This window comes from Trachypithecus francoisi, unplaced genomic scaffold (assembly GCF_009764315.1).
Source record: "Trachypithecus francoisi isolate TF-2019V2 unplaced genomic scaffold, Tfra_2.0 Lachesis_group14, whole genome shotgun sequence".
Lineage (NCBI taxonomy): Eukaryota > Metazoa > Chordata > Mammalia > Primates > Cercopithecidae > Trachypithecus > Trachypithecus francoisi.
This window is the reverse complement of record NW_022681459.1, coordinates 60,305,625-60,323,864: the sequence shown is the minus strand read 5'-3', so window position 1 is coordinate 60,323,864 and position 18,240 is coordinate 60,305,625. Positions and strand designations below refer to the sequence as shown.

Sequence of the window (18,240 nt, the reverse complement as noted above, 5' to 3'; positions counted from 1 at the left end):
GGATGCAGAATCCACAATACAGAGGGCTAAATTATACTTCCAAAGTGTTATATTATCATGTCTTTTGTATTTTCTCTGTTGTTTTGAATTTATACCTTGAAAGAAAATTCTGTTTCATTTTGGTAAGGAGTAGCAGAGGTAAATGTATCTGTTGACTCCATCATCTTTAATCAGAAGCTGTCAGCTCTTTAACAACTATGAACTCCAGTCTCTAGCCCTGGTTCTGTTACTGTAGTTTCTCTTTGAATGCTCTCAACCACTCACAGAGCTTCAGCTACTATAGCTATATGTTGATAATGCTCAAATCTATAGTTCATGCCTGAAATGCCTGTATTACTTTCCTATTGCGGCAGGACCAAATTACCACAAAGTTGGTTTAAAACAACAGATATTTACCTTCTCATGGTTCTAGGGACCAGAAGTCCAAAATCAGTATCACTGAGATGAAATCAAGGTGTCAGCAGGGCCACACTCCCTTTGGAGCCTCTAATAGGGAACCCTTCCCTGCCTCTTCCAGCATCTGGTGGCTCTGGGCATTCCATAACTTATGGTCATATCACTGTAATCACTGCCTCTGTGACCACATTGTCTTCTGTTCTCTTTGTATGTATAATCTCCCTCTGCCTTTTCTTTCTCTCTTTTCTTAAATTTTTTTTTTTCTTTTTTTTTTTTTGAAACGGAGTGTTGCTTTGTCTCCCAGGCTGGAGTGCAGTGGCGTGATCTCGGCTCACTGCAAGCTCCGCCTCCCAGGTTCACACCATTCTCCCGCCTCAGCCTCCCGAGTAGGTGGGAATACAGGCGCCCGCCACCATCCCTGGCTAATTTTGTTTTTGTATTTTTAGTAGAGATGTGGTTTCACCATGTTAGCCAGGATGGTCTCAATCACCTGACCTCATGATCTGCCTGCCTCCACCTCCCAAAGTGCTGGGATTACAGGCGTGAGCCACTGTGCCTGGCCAAAATTTTTTTTCTTATTTTTTGTAGAGATGGGGATCTTGCTATATTCCCCAGGCTGGTCTTGAGCTTCAGGCCTCAAGTAATCAGATCCTACTTTGACCTCTCAAAGTACTGGGATTATAGTCATGAGTTATTATGCCTGGCTGCCTCTCTCTTATAAGAATACTTATGATGGCATGTAGGGGACCACCTGAATAATCCAGGATAACTGCTTTATCTCAAGATTCTCTGTGAAAACTTTACTGTAGAAAATAACATTCATAGGTTCCAGGGATTAGGACCTGATATCTTTGGGTACCACCATTCAGCCCACTATCGTGTTTTCCTGAACTCCAAACGACATTTCCAACTGCCTGGTGCTTTATTCCAGAAACTTCAATCTCAATTTGTCCATGCGACTGGGATATAGAGAAAAACACCCAATTTGGGATCTGAAGAATTAGATTTGGGTCCCTGACTCCACAAGCAGTACTCAGTCACTTCTTGCTCATTCCTCTGATCTGCTTTCTGTTTCTTGAACACATCAAACTTGTTCCTGTCACTAATTATTCCAACTCTGCCCAAAATAATAGTCCCTTAAATCTTTGTGACTGCTTTTTTCTTGTCATTCAAGTCTCATTCAGAATTTCCTTTCCTAATTGACCTTATCAGACTGCTATAGTATCTATCAAACATTTGAAAGTTCTTGTTTATTCTTTTTTTGTGACAGAGTCTTACTCTGTCGCCCAGGCAGGAGTGCAGTGGCACGATCTACGCTCACTGCAAGCTCCACCTCCTGGGTTCACACCATTCTCCTGCCTCAGCCTCCTGAGTAACTGGGACTACAGGCGCCTGCCACCAGGCCTGGCTAATTTTTTTTTTGTATTTTTAGTAGAGACGGGGTTTCACTGTGTTAGCTAGGATGATCTCGATCTCCTAACCTCGTGATCTGCCCATCTTGGTCTCCCAAAGTGCTGGGATTACAGGCGTGAGCCACCACGCCCAGCCTTTTTTTTTTTTTTTTAATCAGTGTCTCACTGTGTCCCCCAAGCTGGAGTGCATTGCAGTTGTGCGATCTTAGCTAACTGCAACCTCTGCCTTCTGAGTTCAAGCAATTCTCCTGCCTCAGCCTCCCAAATAGCTGGGATTACAGGCATGAGCCCCTGAACCCAGCCTATTCATTTGTTTTATATCTCCCCTCCCCCCACCAAAATATAAGCTCCAGGAGCTCAAAGACCTTGTCAGTTTTTTCACTGCTCTGTCTCTGGCTCCTCATGGGTAGTCAATATGTGAATGAAGGATGTTAAAATGGACAGTGAGACTAAGGGATCCTAGCACCACAATGGGAAGTTATTCCTTAGCAAGGGGCTTGAAATCTTAAAAATAAATAAATAAATAACCCAGGAAACCCATATGTATAGAGTAACTTTTATTTTGTTACCATATTTTCTCTTTTAAATTTCTAACAAAGTAATGTATTCAAATAATACAAAATAAGATATTGGTTGGGCACGGTGGCTCGTGCCTGTAATCCCAGCACTTTGGGAAGTCAAGGCAGGAGGATCGCTTGAGGCTAAGAGTTTGAGACTAGCCTAGACAACATAGTGCCACCCCATCCCTACGAAACAGTGTAAAATAAAATAGGCCGGGCACAGTGGCTCACACCTGTAATCCCAGCACTTTGGGAGTCTGAGGTGGGTGGATCACAATGTCAGGAGATTGAGACCATCCTGGCCAACATGGTGAAACCCCATCTTTGCTAAAAGTACAAAAATTAGGCTGGGTGTGGTGGCTCACACCTGTAATCTCAGCACTTTGGGAAGCCAAGGTGGGCAGATCATGAGGTCAGGAGTTCGAGAACAGCCTGACCAACATGGTGAATCCCTGTCTTTACTAAAAATACAAAAATTAGCCGAGCGTGGTGGTGGGCGCCTGTAATCCCAGCTACTCAGGTGGCTAAGGCAGGAGAATCGCTTGATCCCGGGAGGTGGAGGTTGCAGTGAGCCGAGATCATGCCACTGCACTCCAGCCTGGGCAACAGAGCGAGACTCTGTCTCAAACAAACAAACAAACAAAACCCAAAATACAAAAATTAGTTGGGTGTGGTGGCACGTGCCTGTAATCCCAGTTACTTTGGAGGCTGAGGCAGGAGAATCGCTTGAACCAGGGAGTTGGAGGTTGCAGTGAGCCAAGATCACGCTGCTGCACTCCAGCTTGGTGACAGAGTGAGACTCCGTCTCACAATAAATAAACAAATAATAAAATAAATAAAATAAAATAAGCTGGGTGTGGTGGCATGCACCTGTAGTCCCAGCTGCTCTGGAGGTAAGGCAGGAGGATCACTTGAGCCCGGGAGTTTGAAGTTACAGTGAGCTATGATCACGCCACTGCTCTCCAGCCTGGGTGACAGAGTGAGATCCTCTCTTGAAAATAAATAAATAAATAATACAGGATTTATCATGAAAAGGAATAGGCTGGGCATGGTGGATCATGCCTGTGATTCTAGCACTTTGGGAGGCCAAGGCAGATGCATCACCTGAAGTCAGGAGTTCAAGACCAGCCTGGCCAACATGGTGAAACCCTGTCTCTACTAAAAATACAAAAAAATTAGCTGGGCGTGGTGGTGGGTGCCTATAATCCCCATCTTAAATTTAAGACATTATTCATTGACTTGCCAGTAAGAAAGATCAAGATTTAGTTAGCTCACATTTTTTGTCTTCTCTACATGTCCTTGGCATTTTTGCTATTTAATATTTTGTTTTTTAACCTTAAATAATGTACCTAAAACTGGTATTTCTTGTTCCCTCAACTTGAAGCAGTGTCTCCTGAGTTCCTACGTGGTTAATAGCACCCCAATTCTTCTTTTCCCCTCTCTTCCCTACTTCTATTTCTCAAGGCCAGTCAGCTGTACCTTTAATTTTACATTGTGAAAGTTGTTAATATTTATAGTCTTCTGTAACTATATTTAAATCTTTGTAATTTGACTCTAGGTTGGTTCTAGAAATTGAAACAAAAGATAGCATTTACATGACAGTGACTTCAGCCTGTCTCCTTTCCTCCTTTGTCCTTCCCTGAATTTGAATATCTAAATCTAGGGCAAATTCCAGAATGGGTGGGATGAGTAAACCGACAAGGTAACAAAAGCATAAGTAAGAGCAGTGTCAATCAGAGGCACCTATGCTGAGCTGGAAATCTCCCAGCAGGACATTGCTAGAGGGGACCAGCAGTTTTGGGCAGGAGGTGGCATTTCAGTTGTGCTATGAAGGGTGAGAGTTAGATTTGTTAGGATTAGCGAAACATGTGGGTTGGAGACTATAGAGATTGCTCAGGGTGTAGTAGCCAGTTGACCAGCAGGTTACATGAAGAGGGTGTTTCCTGGAGAAGCAGGAAATCTGTTGGGTTAGAATTATGGAGAGAGATGGATAGGGGGCAGGTTATTAAGCCTTGAATTATTTTACCTTTTTTTTTTTTTTTTGAGGTGGAGCCTCACTCTGTTGCTCAGGCTGGAGTGCAGTGGCTCAATCTCGGTCCACTGCAACCTCTGCCTCCTAGGTTCAAGCAATTCTCCTGCCTTAGCCTCCCGAGTAGCTGGGACTACAGGTGCCTGCCACCATGCCTGGATACTTTATGTATTTTTAGTGGAGACGAAGTTTCACCATATTGGCCAGGCTAGTGTCAAACTCCTGACCTTGTGCTCTGCCCGCCTCAGCCTCCCAAAGTGCTGGGATTATAGGCTTGAGCCACCGCGCCTGGCCAAGGATGATTTTACTTTTGACTTTAACTTCCCAGAATGTTTACTGACGTGGTCCCTCTGAGGTGGGGTGGTTCAGAGGGTCTTTGGAAAGCACAACTAGACAGAAGAATGAAGAGTGAGAGCTGCTAAAAAGAATTTAAAGAGGTCAGGTACAGTGGCTCACACCGGTAATCCCAGCACTTTGGGAGGCTGAGGCGGGAGAATTGCTTCAGCTCAGGAGTTTGAGACTAGCCTAGATAACCTGAGGAAACGCTGTCTCTGCAAAAATTATCCAGGCGTGGTGGTGTATGCCTGTAGTCCCGGCTACTTGAGAGGCTGAGGTAGGAAGATTGCTTGAGCCCAGGAAGTTGAGACTGCTATGAGCTGTGTTTGTGCCACTGCACTCCAGCCTGGGCAACAGAGTGAGACACTGTCTCACTCTGAATGCCAAGGATTGTGGCCACCACCACAAGCTAAGAGGCAAGGAAGGATTTTTCTCAAGACCCTTTGCAGGTGTGTCCAATCTTTTGGCTTCCCTGGGCCACATTGGAAGAATTGTTTTGGCCCACACTTAAAATATGCTGATGCTAACGATAGCTGATGAGCTTAAAAAAAAAAAAAAAAGTACACACATAAATCTCAATTTTTTTTTTTTTTTTTTGAGACGGAGTCTTGCTCTGTCGCCAGGCTGGAGTGCTGTGTTGTGATCTTGTCTCACTGCAACCTCCAACTCCCTGGTTCAAGCAATTCTCCTGCCTCAGTCTCCCAAGTAGCTGGGATTACAGGCACGTGCCACCATGCCCAGCTAATTTTTGTATTTTTAGTAGAGATGGGGTTTCATCTCACAATGTTTTAAGAAAGTTTACAAATTTGTGTAAGGCTGCATTCAAAGTTGTCCTGGGCTGCATGCAGCCTGTGGGCTGTAGGTGGGACAAGCTTGCTTTAGAGGGGACATGGCCCTGACGGCACCTCGATTTCAGATTTCTAGCCTCCAGAACTGTGAGAGGATAAACTGTTGTTTTAAGCCACCCAGTTTGTGGTAATTTATTATAGCAGCCCTAGGAAACCAATACCCTGTAAAATAGTCATTCATTCATTTGATATCTGTTCTATTAATCATCAACTGATAATGCACCTGTCTCTGTTTAGGTAAAGTGAAAAGATGGAACTGGTCCCTTTCCTCTTGGGAACTCACAATTAATCTAGTCAATGACTCTTAGCTCATCTGAGTCTATAGAATCTGAGAGTTCAAATGGCCCTAAGTGTTATCTGTCTACATTTACCCCATACTCACAATTATTGAATCTCCAAAAGTACTTTTCCAGTCTCTGCGTATAATCTCATAGAATGGGGAACTCACTTCTCCCTAGAGATGGTCCCCTATACTTCTATAGACTTTGACTCAGAAAATTCTCAGACTGATGCTGGGTGTGGTGGCTCACACCTGTAATCCCAACATTTTGAGAGGCTGAGGCGGGCGGATCGTGAGGTCAAGAGATCGAGACCATCCTGGCCAACATGGTAAAACCCCGTTTCTACTAAAAATACAAAAATTATCTGGGTGTGGTGGCATGCACCTGTAGTCCCAGCTACTTGGGAGGCTGAGGCAGGAGAATCACTTAAACCTGGGAGGCAGAGGTTGCAGTGAGCTGAGATTGCGCCACTGTACCCCAGCCTGGTGACAGAGTGAGACTCCATCTCAAAAAGAAAAAAAAAAAAAGTAAGTTCTCACAATGGTTGCAGTGGCTCATGACTGTAATCCCAGCACTTTTGAGAAGCTGTGGTGGGTGGATAACTTGAGGTCAGGAGTTTGAAACCAGCCTGGCCAACATGGTGAAACCCCATCTGTACTAAAAATACAAAAATTAGCTGGGTGTGGTGGTGTGCGCCTGTAGTCCCAGTTACTCAGATGGCTGAGGCAGGAGAATTGCTTGAAACTGGGAGGTGGAGGTTGCAGGGAGCCAAGATCATACCACTGCAGTCCGGCCTGGGTGACAAAGTGAGACTTCATCTCTGGATGTTAGTAACATTTACCTATTGATCCTGGTTTTCCTCATTGAGTTAACAAAGTTTGATCCCTCTTCCCCAGGAGAGCTTGTTATTTAATGGAAAACAGTGGTTGTTACTCTCTTGATGCACATTCAATTCTAGATAGTGCTTATTTCACCAGCAAGCTCTCCTCTGTGAGAAAACCTTGTATCCTTAAGAGTAATAATAGACACAGCTGACATTTATAAGGACTTATTATGTATTAAGCATCATGCTAAGTGTTTGGCATACATTATTGAATTTGATCCCCATAATAAGTCTATGAGAAAAGTACTATTAAGCCTCATTTAATAGATGAGGAAATTGATGGTTAGAGAGGTCAAGGACTGTACAAGAAGTTGTGCAGCTAGATAAGCACTGAAGTAAGGATTTTTTTGAGACAAGGTCTTATTCTGTCACCCAGGCTGGAGTGCAGTGGTGTGATCACGGCTCACTGCAGCTTCTACCTTCTTGGGCTCAGGTGATCCTCCTACCTCTGCCTCTTGAGTAACTGAAACTACAGGTATGTGCCACCACACTCGGCTAATTTTTTGTACAGACTGGGTTTCACCATGTTGCCCAGGCTGATCTCCATCTCCTGGGCTCAAGACATCTATTCATCTCAGTCTCCCAAAGTGCTGGAATTACAGGCGTGAGCCACCATGCCTGGCCTGGAGTAAGGATTTTTATCAGATTAAGTTCCATGTTCTGATCCAACCGCACTGCCTCTCGTTGCCTAAGAACCTGGGGTTATCTTGGGAATACCCTTGCCTTACCATGAACCTACTTTTGTCTCTCTGGATGCAGGAAGGACCATCAGAGTGCTCCACCTGTGCAGTATGGGGAACTGCGGGCTTTGCTAGAAGCCATGCTAAACCGGTGTGCGGAGTTTTCTCAGACCTTGCTGAACAGGAGGCCCCTGGTCAGTGTACTGCAGCCTGCTGCTTCTGAAGATCATGCTGCAATGTGTTTTTAGAAAGATAATTAGTATATTCCCTTACTTTTGTATGCCATTTCATGGCTTTTTCTCATGCACACATGGCTACTATGAGGCTTAAGGATTATTATTCCCATTTTTACAGATGGGGAAACCAAAGCCACGAGGGTTAAATAATTTTTCTCTGAGGTCTATAACTAGAAAGTACCTAAGCCTAGATACTAAATTCCAGGGTGTTTTTACCCCAGTCTATCACGTACATTCTCTGTTTATATCATTACAAGCAGATAGAGTAAACATGCTCACAAAATTATTAAGTCTGGATTCACTAGAATCTTAGAATCTGAACCATGTACCATGTGTTGTAGTTGCTGACTTTTAATAGCTTGTAGACTTAAGATATCAGGTAAGACACTGTCAGTGTGAATGTTAATTACATCTTTCAGGATTAACTTTGGAAACTAAGCTCTTTACATCTGATGGAGTGGAGATTTTCTTGTGTTTTAGAGCAACTAATAGGGCCATTACAGTCAAGCTAATGCCCACTAGCCTGTGACAGCTTTCTGCATATAGTAGACAAATAGCCATTCCTGTGGTTCAGAGAGACTGTTGGTTAAGGTCCCTCCAACACTGCTACCTTTTTTTTTTTTTTTTTTTTTGAGACAAAGTGTCACTCTGTGGCCCCAGTCTGGAGTGCAGTGGCACGATCTTGACTCACTGCAACCTCCGCCTCCCGGGTTCCAGTGATCCTCCTGCCTCAGCCTCCCGAGTAGCTGGGATTACAGGCATGCACCACCACACCTGGCTAATTTTTGTATTTTTAGTAGAGACGGGGTTTCACGATGTTGGCTAGGCTGGTCTCGAACTCCTGACCACCTTGGCCTCCTAAAGTCCTGGGATTACAGGCATGATCCACTGCGCCAGGCCCCTGCTACCATTTTTTTTTTTTTTTTTTTTTTCTGAGATGGAGTCTTGCTCTTGTTGCCCAGGCTGGAGTGCAGTGGCGTGATCTCGGCTCACTGCAGCCCTTGCCTCCGGGGTTCAAGCAATTCTTCTGCCACAGCCTCCCTAGTAGCTGGGACTACAGGCGCCCGCCACCATGCCTGGCTAATTTTTTGTGTGTATGTTTTTAGTAGAGACAGAGTTTCACCATGTTAGCCAGAATGGTCTCGATCTCCTGACCTCGTGATCTGCCCACCTTGGCCTCCCAAAGTGCTGGGATTACAAGCGTGAGCCACCATGCCCAGCTTTGCTACGATTTTTAAAAGGAGCTATTGGCAGGGATATAGCCAAGATCTCTTGGAAAGTTAGGTGTACAGGAATGTCAGACTGCAGTGTGAGAAGAAGAGGTCTACAGTCATCCAAGCATAGGCTGAGACACAGCATATACTTGATCACTAGGTTCCTGTCTCTCCTTCCCACCTCAGGGCCATGCCTCCAGTAGAGATTCAGAGAAGGCCATTCTTCAAAGGGGAAAGTTCCTCCTGAGCACTCTGGAGGGATTTAGAAGTGCCTGCAGGTGAGGAGCCCTCTGTGATAGGAAGCAATAGCATGGAAGGTAGGTGTGGAAGGGATTCAGACAATGGGTGAAGTTCTAGAGGCAACACTTGATTTCTGATACTCTGCTGTATGGCAAAGAGGATTTTGGCTGGGGTAGGATTTGCGGTGGTGTGGAGGAGGCTTGAGGGCAGGCAGCTAGGGGTAGGACCTTTCTAAAGATTCCTTCCTCATGGAGTTTTGCTACTGTGCCATGAGGTTTTGTCTTATTCTCCTTTGCTCCCCACCACCCCCCAACTAGACTAGCACTATAAGTATTCACTGAATGGTTGTTGAATTAATTCAGTTTACATTAACAAATGTTTGTTGTATCTACTGTGTGCCATGCCTGATGCTAGACAGTGGGGCTGGAAAGAAAAGTCAGAATGACTCCTGCCCGCAAGAAGCTCACAGTCTCTTGGGGAAGAGATGCTTTTTTGTATACGTGTGGGATTTGTTAGGTTTTCAAGAACCTGGGGAAGGTATTCCAGATAGAGAGAGCAGCATATTTAAAGGCAAATGAATGGGAAATAGCAAATAACATGGCATATTCAGGGAAGTACACACAGTGGGGTGGAAGTATACATAGTTGGGGGAGGGGTGGGGAGCAAGAATCTGGAGATGTAGCCAGGGATCAAGTCCTCTCCTCATTGTGGTCTATTGAACTTTCTCCTGATCTGATAATAGAGATACTTTCCCTGGACCCGGAGCACAGGCACTCCCCGCCACCCCCCAGAAGGGTGTTTGTCATCTTTAGGTTGCGTAGGTGGTAGTGGATATACTCACACATTGATTTCTTAGGTTGGCTATAGAATTCCAGAGTGAGCCTTCAGCCCAGGAGAATCCATTCACAGCTCCCAGCGCCAAGAAGGAAGACACCTTGGAGGCCTTCTCAGAATTTCTTCTCAGTGCCTGTGACTCGCTGTGTATCCCTATGGTGATGGTGCGTTCTCCTGAGCCATGGGCAGCATGAAGCTTGGGGAAGAGAGGAATGTGCAGGCGAGCCAGGCTCAGAGGCATAAGGCAGTGACTGCTCAAAGGAACTCTCTGGGGGTCTCAGCAGTATGATTCTTGCTGCTACCTTTCCTTTGTTCTAAAAATAAAATGTGGTGTTTCATTATGAAACTAACAGGTTCCTCTTAAGAAAAAATAGAAAGCAGTAATAATACAATAGTAAGTAGGTAAGTTTATGGAGCGATAAGTGCCTAATATTTACTGCCGGATTTAGTTCTCCCAATGACCCTGGGAGATGGATGCTATAATTTGCCCTAATTTACAGATAAGGTTGTCATATTTCTGTAGTTATAAAGCAAGCCCATAATGGTGCTGAGATTGAACCTATTACTTCAGGTCCCCTAGCTTTACTTGTGTCTTTAATAATGAGCAGCAGTGAATGTCTGTTATCCAAGTGTTAATAAGGAACATGTATGTGTGTTCTGTAAAATGAGAGATGACCACTCTGAAGAGAGGCTTGATCCTGAAGAGCTTCATTCTGAATTGACTTGAGGTTGAGATGGTGGGAAGAGCAAGGCCAAGAGCTGCTGACTCTGGGTAACCTTGGATGAGTCCTCTCCTGCTTGAGGTTTGGGCATCCTGTGAGCCTGTGAACAGTACCTGTTAGTCAGGAAAGGGCAACTCCTAACCATCTGCTGGGAACAGTAGGTGGCAGCAGGGAGGCACCTCTGGCTCTGCACAAGTGAGGTTCTCTTCCTTGAAGAAGCCATTGAGCTGGAGTCTGCAGGAGGTAGTGGTCAGGAACCCTGGACTGTGGCCCTGACTTAACCCACTAACAGTAAGACTTGGGCAACTCATGGCAGTTTACTCACCTGCCCTGCCTTCCTCCTAGATTTTTGAAGTGTTAGAGCTAAATCTAGAAGATCATAGAATTATTGTATTATTCCTTCTTTCTACTTTTCTGTATTTTACATATTTTCTTTAAAGAGCATATATTACTTTCATAATAATAAAAACAACCAAACTTGCTCTAAAAATGAAAGGAAAGGTGTCAACAAGAACAATGCCTCTGAGGACCCAGCTGTTTACAGAAAGGGAATTGAGACTCAGGGAAGGGAGGAGGTGACAACCCAGGGGCACATTGTGGTGGCTATGTACAGAGCCTGAACTAGAACCCTGGTTTTTTTTTTTCCCTAATTCAGAGCTGCGTCTACCACATAAGACTGCCTTATGACTCTTGAAGAATTACCTGAAGGCTGGTCTGAGTGCAATGGTATTTACAACTAATTGATCACAACCAGTTACAGATTTCTTTGTTCCTTCTTCATTCTCCCTGCTTTACTTGACCAGCCTTAAAAATAATAATAACAGGCCGGGTGCGGTGGTTCACGCCTGTAATTCCAGCACTTTGGGAGGCTGAGGCGGGTGGATCACTTGAAATCAGGAATTTAAGACCAGCCTGGCCAACCTGGCGAAACGCTGTCTCTACTAAAAATACAAAAATTAGCCGGGTGTGGTGGTGCGTGCCTGTAATCCCAGCTGCCCAGGAGCATGAGCAAGATAATCGGTTGAACCTGAGAGGCAGAGGTTTCAGTGAGCCAAGATTGCACCACTGATCTTCAGCCTGGGTGACAGAGTGAGACTCCATCTCAAAAAACAAAAAACAAAAAACAAAAAAACAAAAACAACCCCCCCTCAAAAAAAAAAAAAAAACACAAATATGAAGGCAGTTTATTAACTATATTATTATTATTACTATAGTAATAGAAACATGAAAGTCATTCTGCATTATGGTTTAGAAAGCAGTTTTTATGCACCAGACCACATTTGTTTCTGGGAGGGATATCTTGTTATTCCCATTTTAGTCTTTGAGGAACAGAGGCCCAAAGAGGTAAAGTATCTAGTGCAATCTATTAGGTGATCCAAGCCTTAGATGTAGGTTTGGACTTTAAATTCCCTAGCTTTTCTTGTGTCTTTCAAGTGAAAGGAGTTAATCTACTGTTGCTAGATTTGATGAGAATTTTCTCTGATGCCTTTTCTTCTTCAGAGACTCAGTCCCGGTGGGCTATGTTCTCTCTCCTGGTTCTTTGCAGAGACACTTGGAGCAGACCACCCACCCAGCTTTGATGGAAGTTTTCCTCTCAATTCTACACAGCCTCTTTGTCATCGTTCCCCACATGAAGGAGAAGTTTTCCAAGAAGCTTGGTAGGCAGTAGGCAAATGTGGAGGTTGGGAGAGAGGCAAGCACCTTAGGCAGTGCTCAGAGAGTATTCAAAGAGAGCATAAGTTGTGGGTGCACATTTACTAATTCATTCAGAATCTGTATCCTTTGTCCACTGTTGAGTGAAAGGAAGTATCAGGCAGCAATCAAAAGTCGTTAAAGGGGCTGGGTGTGGTAGCTCATGCCTGTAATCCTAGTGCTTCAGGAGACCAAGATGGGAGGATCACCTGAGGCTAGGAGTTTGAGACCACCTTGGACAATACAGTGAGACCCCATCTCTGAAAAAAAATCAAAGAAAAATTAGCTGAGAGTTTTTAGTAACATTAGTGACGAGTTATTAATAATAACTAACATTTAAGTTCTTACAGTGTGTGAGACACTGTTTTAAGTGCTTTGCATGTATGGACTCATTTAGTCCTCAGAAAAACCCTAGGAATTGTCTATTACGATTATACTCATTCTACTGATGAGCAAACTGAATCTCAGAGAGGTTAAGTCACTTGCCTAAGGTCACACTATAAGTGGTATGCCCAGGATTCAAACCCAGGGAATCTGGCTGTAGAACGTGCTTTCTTTTCTTTTTTTTTTTTCTGAGATGGAATCTTGCCCTGTCGCCCAGGCTGGAGTGCGGTGGCGCGAACTCGACTCACTTTAAGTTCTGCCTCCTGGGTTCACGCCATTCTCCTCTCAGCCTCCCGAGTAGCTGGGACTACAGGCGCCTGCCACTGCACCTAGCTAATTTTTTTGTATTTTTTAGTAGAGACGGGGTTTCACTGTGTTAGCTAGGATGGTCTCGATCTCCTGACCTCATGATCCGCCCGCCTCAGCCTCCCAAAGTATTGGAATTACAGGCGTGAGCCACTGCGCCTGGCCAGAACATGCTTTCTTAATCTCTGAGCTATATTTGACTCTTATCATTATAATTTAATGTTTTTTCTTTTATTCTTGTCACATGGCATGCAACAAATGTTGTGCAACAAGTCTACTGTGGAGAGGCAGCCAGGGCTCAGCCAAGTAGGCCCTTGTTGGCCTTGTGAGGAATTTGGACTTTTTTTTTCTTATTTATTTATTTATTTTTTTGAGACAGTCTCACTCTGTCACCTAGGCTGGAGTATAGTGGCATGATCTCAGCTCACTGCAGTCTCTGCCCCGCCCAGTTCAAGCGATTCTCCTGCTTCAGCCTCCTAAGTAGCTGGGATTACAGGCGTCTGCCACTGCGCCTGGTTAATTTTTGTAATTTTTTTTTTTTTTTAAGTAGAGATGGGATTTCACCATCTTGGCCAGGCTGGTCTCGATCTCTTGATCTCATGATCTGCCCACCTCGGCCTCCCAAAGTGCTAAGATTAGAGGTGTGAACCACTGTTCCTGGCCTTTTTTTTTTTTTTTTTTTTTTGAGACGGAGTTTTGCTCTTGTTGCCCAGGCTAGAGTGCAATGGCACAATCTCGGCTCACCACAACCTCTGCCTCCCGGGTTCAAGTGATTCTCCTGCGTCAGCCTCCCGAGTAGCTGAGATTACAGGCGTGTGCCACCACACCCAGCTAATTTTGTATTTTTAGTAGAGATGGAGGTTTCTCCATGTTGACCGGGCTGGTCTCGATCTCCTGACCTCAGGTGATCCGGCCACCTTGGCCTCCCAAAGTGCTGGGATTACAGGCGTGAGCCACCACATCTGGCCTGGAATTTGGATTTTATCCTAGGAGTTTTGTTGAGTTTTAAAGAAGCGGAGCAACATTTCAGATTTCTGTTTCAGAAAGATCTTTCTTGGAGCTGTGTGGACTATGAGTTAGAGGGAGGCAGATTGGAGGCATGTATCTCAGCCTCTTGGATTAACTCAGGTTGGTGGTAGGAACTAAGGTAGTGTTGGGGCACGGAATAGTTGGATGTAGGGCTTGAAAGAGAGGGAACAGTGCAGGGTAATGCCTGGCTTCTGGCTGCCTTCTATGTGGATGGTGGTGTGTTTAACTGAGAGAAGGCTCACTGCGGGAGGATCTGGTTTGGGGAGGCAGTAGAGGATACGGTCAATTTGGGTCAGGGTGAATGTGAAATGTTCCAGTGAAGATGTTAGGTGGGTAATTGAGTCTGAAGACAAGGGAGAGATCTGGGATTTAGATACAGGTATAGAAATCTTCAGCATCCAGCCTTTCATTCATTCAACAAATATTGGGCACTTACTGCATGCAAGATACCATGCTATAGCTGGAGATTTAGCAGTGAACAAAACAGACCCCTGTCTTTGTGAGGCTGACTCCTCAGTGGGGATCAGGTGAGATTCTTCAAAGTTGAATGTGTAAAATGAAATGATGAAAGAAGCCAAGACAAAATTAAGAGAGAAGCATTTAATGGTCAGGAGGAGGAGAGTACGATCATTTGGAGAGGTAGGAAGGAAACCAGAGGGTATGACATTAGGGAAGCCAAATGAAGAGAGTTTTGTGGATTGGGGAGTAGTGAGGAGCGTGAAATGCATCCCAGAGGTCAAGTAAGATGAAGATTTAAAAATGTCCATTGGACTTGGCTTCATGGCAGCTTTTGGCCACGTTGGCCAGAGCAGTTTCTGTGGAGTGGTTGGAATGGAAGCCAGACCAGAGTGAGTTAAAGAATGAGTGCAAGATGAGGCAATAGAGACAGGATGCACAACTCTTTTGACAAGTTTCGTGTGAGGGGAAGGTGAGAAATGGGGGTATGAGTAGAGGGGAACATGGAGTTAGGAAGGATTTTTCTAGCCCCTAGGACTGGAAACATTTATCTGATTAGCTGCTCATAGGAAGAAGCAGTAGAGAGACTGTGGTTGTTAGCCCATATGAGTTGAAATTCTTCTCACCTCTCTTAACTTGTTTATTGAGATTGCAGAAATTAATTTTCTTATCTCTAGTGTCCTTAGCTAGAACGTGGTGATAATAGTGAGAATTAAACAAGGTGATTATATAGATTTCCTGAAGACTGCATCCCTCAGCCATTGTGATAACTGATACACACTTCTTCCCTTCCTTCTAACATTCTTCCTGCCTGCCATACTTCAGGACCCAAGAGGATCTAGTCTTAGGGCACTGGATGAGAGACAAGTGTAGATCTCTTGGGGGCAGTGGTGGGGAATAGGGGATGTAGAAAAAGGCTGTGAGATCTATAGGGAGATCTGTGCAACATGAAGCCAGGTAGCACAGGATTAGAGGCTCAACCTGCAAGAGGGAGGAGGGAGGCAGGCACTGCCAGCCATGAATGGTATGGAGACCTGGAGTAGGAGGGTGGAGAAACTCTGGATCCCTGAGAGATTGGGCCAAGAGGAGCCCATCTGGAAGAGAAGCTTGGTGCCCCTTCCCTGGGGAAGTCATGGGTTAAATTGTTGCCCCAGAGAGTTGCTGTGAAACCCTGAGGGATTCCCTGTCAGCAGCATTAGCCCCAGGATAAAATACAGATTATTCCCAACTCCGGGGCTGGTGAAATGGGAGCTTCTGAGTCGTCTTTATCTAGGATTCTGCTTTACAGTGGCCCAGGGAAGGCAGAACAGAGGTTAGTATTGGCTGAAAGCCTTACTGGAGAGACTGGGAGGAGCCAGAAGCACAAGGGCCTGGGCCAGGGTCAACAGCTAAGGCAGAAACTGCTGGCCAGGCCACAGTGGCTCACACCTGTAATCCCAGCATTTTGGGAGGCCGAGGTGGGCGGATCACCTGAGGTCCGGAGTTCAATACCAACCTGACCAACATGTAGAAACTGTCTTTACTAAAAATACAGAATCAGCTGGGCATGGTGGCACATGCCTGTAATCCCAGCTACTCAGGAGGCTGAGGCAGGAGAATTGCTTGAATCTGGGAGGTGGAGGTTGCAGTGAGCCAAGATCGTGCCATTGCACTCTAGCCTGGGCAATAAGAGTGAAACTCCATCTTAAAAAAAAAAAAAAAAAAAAAAAAAAAAAAAAAAAAGCCTGGGCTCAGTGGCTCACACCTGTAATCCCAGCACTTTGGGAGGCCGAGGTGGGCGGATCATGAGGTCAAGAGATCGAGACCATCCTGGCCAACATGGTGAAACCCCGTCTCTACTAAAAATACTAAAATCAGCTGGGTGTGGTGGTGCGCACCTGTAGTCCCAGTTACTTGGGAGGCTGAGGCAGGAGAATCGCTTGAACCTGGGAGGCGGAGGTTGTAGTGAGCCGATATCATGCCACTGCACTCCAGCCTGGTGACAAAGTGAGACTCTGTCTCAAAAAAAAAAAAAAAAAAAAAGATAATGTTATCGGACCCCTGTTCTGAGAACCAATTGCTTTCAACAGACAATTTAGAGATGAGAATAAAATAGTAACTACTCCTGTTCTTTCTGCATCTGAAACTGGATTGTTTTCTATGAAACTGGAAGAAGGGATAGAAGGAGCAGATGTGCCCTTCCTAGGTCCTTGTCAAATGTACCAAATTGTAGTGGAGGATCATTCAGAATGGAAGAAAATGAGCACTTATTTCAGCACTTACTTTGAGCCAAGTGCTTGTTAGATGTTCTCCATGCATTTATCTTACTTAGCTTTACAGCAACCTGTGAGGTACAAATATCAAAACTGAGTCTCAGAGAAGTTAAAAAACCTTTCCAGAGTGAAACTGCCAGATAGAGATAGAGCACATTTTGAACCAGGTCTGTGTAACTCTAAAACCAGAGCTTTTTGATACCACCCAGGCTTGGGACTCTCTGTGACAAGTCTGGTTTAAACTGCTGTCTGCTTTATTCCCACTTCTCCGAAGCTGCCTCATCCTTCATACGACTGACCCTGGAGCTGAAGGCCAGGTTTTGCAGTGGTCTGAGGTATGTGTGGTCCCAGGCAAGATTGAGTGGCCAAGGGGCCAATGTCCCTCTTGACGGGGCAAGTGGGAATTGTTGGCTGGTATGTTTTAGTCATGAGCTCATGGTGGTATTGACATAGTGTCTGCCTTGCTCCGCATCTGGTGCAGTAAGCTGAACATGCTTCTGTAGGTTGTATTGAATCTTGCCTGGTAAGGATCTTATGCCTGGTGATACTTGGATGGGTACCTGTCACATCAAAACTGGGAGAGGCCCGGCACAGTGGCTCATGGCTGTAATCCCAGCACTTTGGGAGGCCAAGATGGGAGGATTGCTTGAAGACAGCAGTTCAAGATCAACTTAAGCAGCATAGCAAGACCCTGGTCTCTATAAATTTTTTTTTTTTTTTTTTTTGAGATGGAGTCTTGGTCTGTCACCCAGGCTGGAGTGCAGTGGTACAATCTTGGCTCACTGCAACAACCGCCTCCTGAGTTCAAGCAATCCTTCTGCATCAGAACCTGAGTAGCTGGGATTACAGATGCCTGCCACCACATCTGGCTAATTTTTGTATTTTTAGTAGAAATGGGGTTTCACCATGTTGGCCAGACTGGTCTCGAACTCCTGACCTCAGGTGATCCGCCCGCCTTGGCCTCGCAAAGTACTGGGATTACAGGTGTGAGCCACCGTGGCTGGCCACAAGTTTTGTGTTTGTTTTTTTTGTTTTGTTTTTTTTTTTTTAGCCAGACCTGGTGGTACACACCTCTAGTCTCAGATACTCAGGAGACTGAGGTGAGAGGATCTTTGAGCCTAGGAGGTCAAAGCGGCAGTGAGACCTTGTCTCTCTCTGTCCAAAATGCCCCCCAAAACTGGAAGGGCTTTCAGAGATCATTTGTTTAACCTCTCATTTAAATGAGGAAACTGGACGGGTTGAGCAGGAAACTCCGGCTGAGGCAGAAGATTGGCTTGAACCCGGGAGGTGGAGGTTGCAGTGAGCTTCTTGAGATAGCACCACTGCATTCCAGCCTGGGTGACAGAGTAAGATTCCGTCTTAAAAGAAAAAGAAAAAAAAAAAAGCTGCAGTGAGCTATGATCACGCCCCACTCTAGCTGGAGCGACAGAGTGAGACCACTGAGGAAATT

General features: G+C 45.1%; 1 protein-coding gene across 1 annotated transcript in view; it reads left to right on the top strand.

Moving 5' to 3' along the window:
- The window catches only part of MEI1 (meiotic double-stranded break formation protein 1), a 101,979-nt gene that overhangs the window by 38,417 nt on the left and 45,322 nt on the right, over nt 1-18,240 (top strand). Inside the window, exons 12-16 of the mRNA XM_033233794.1 lie at nt 7,505-7,619; nt 9,062-9,153; nt 9,972-10,113; nt 12,218-12,329; nt 17,065-17,125. Of these exons, the coding sequence (XP_033089685.1) occupies nt 7,505-7,619; nt 9,062-9,153; nt 9,972-10,113; nt 12,218-12,329; nt 17,065-17,125 (522 nt within the window). The remainder of the gene's footprint in view (nt 1-7,504; nt 7,620-9,061; nt 9,154-9,971; nt 10,114-12,217; nt 12,330-17,064; nt 17,126-18,240) is intronic.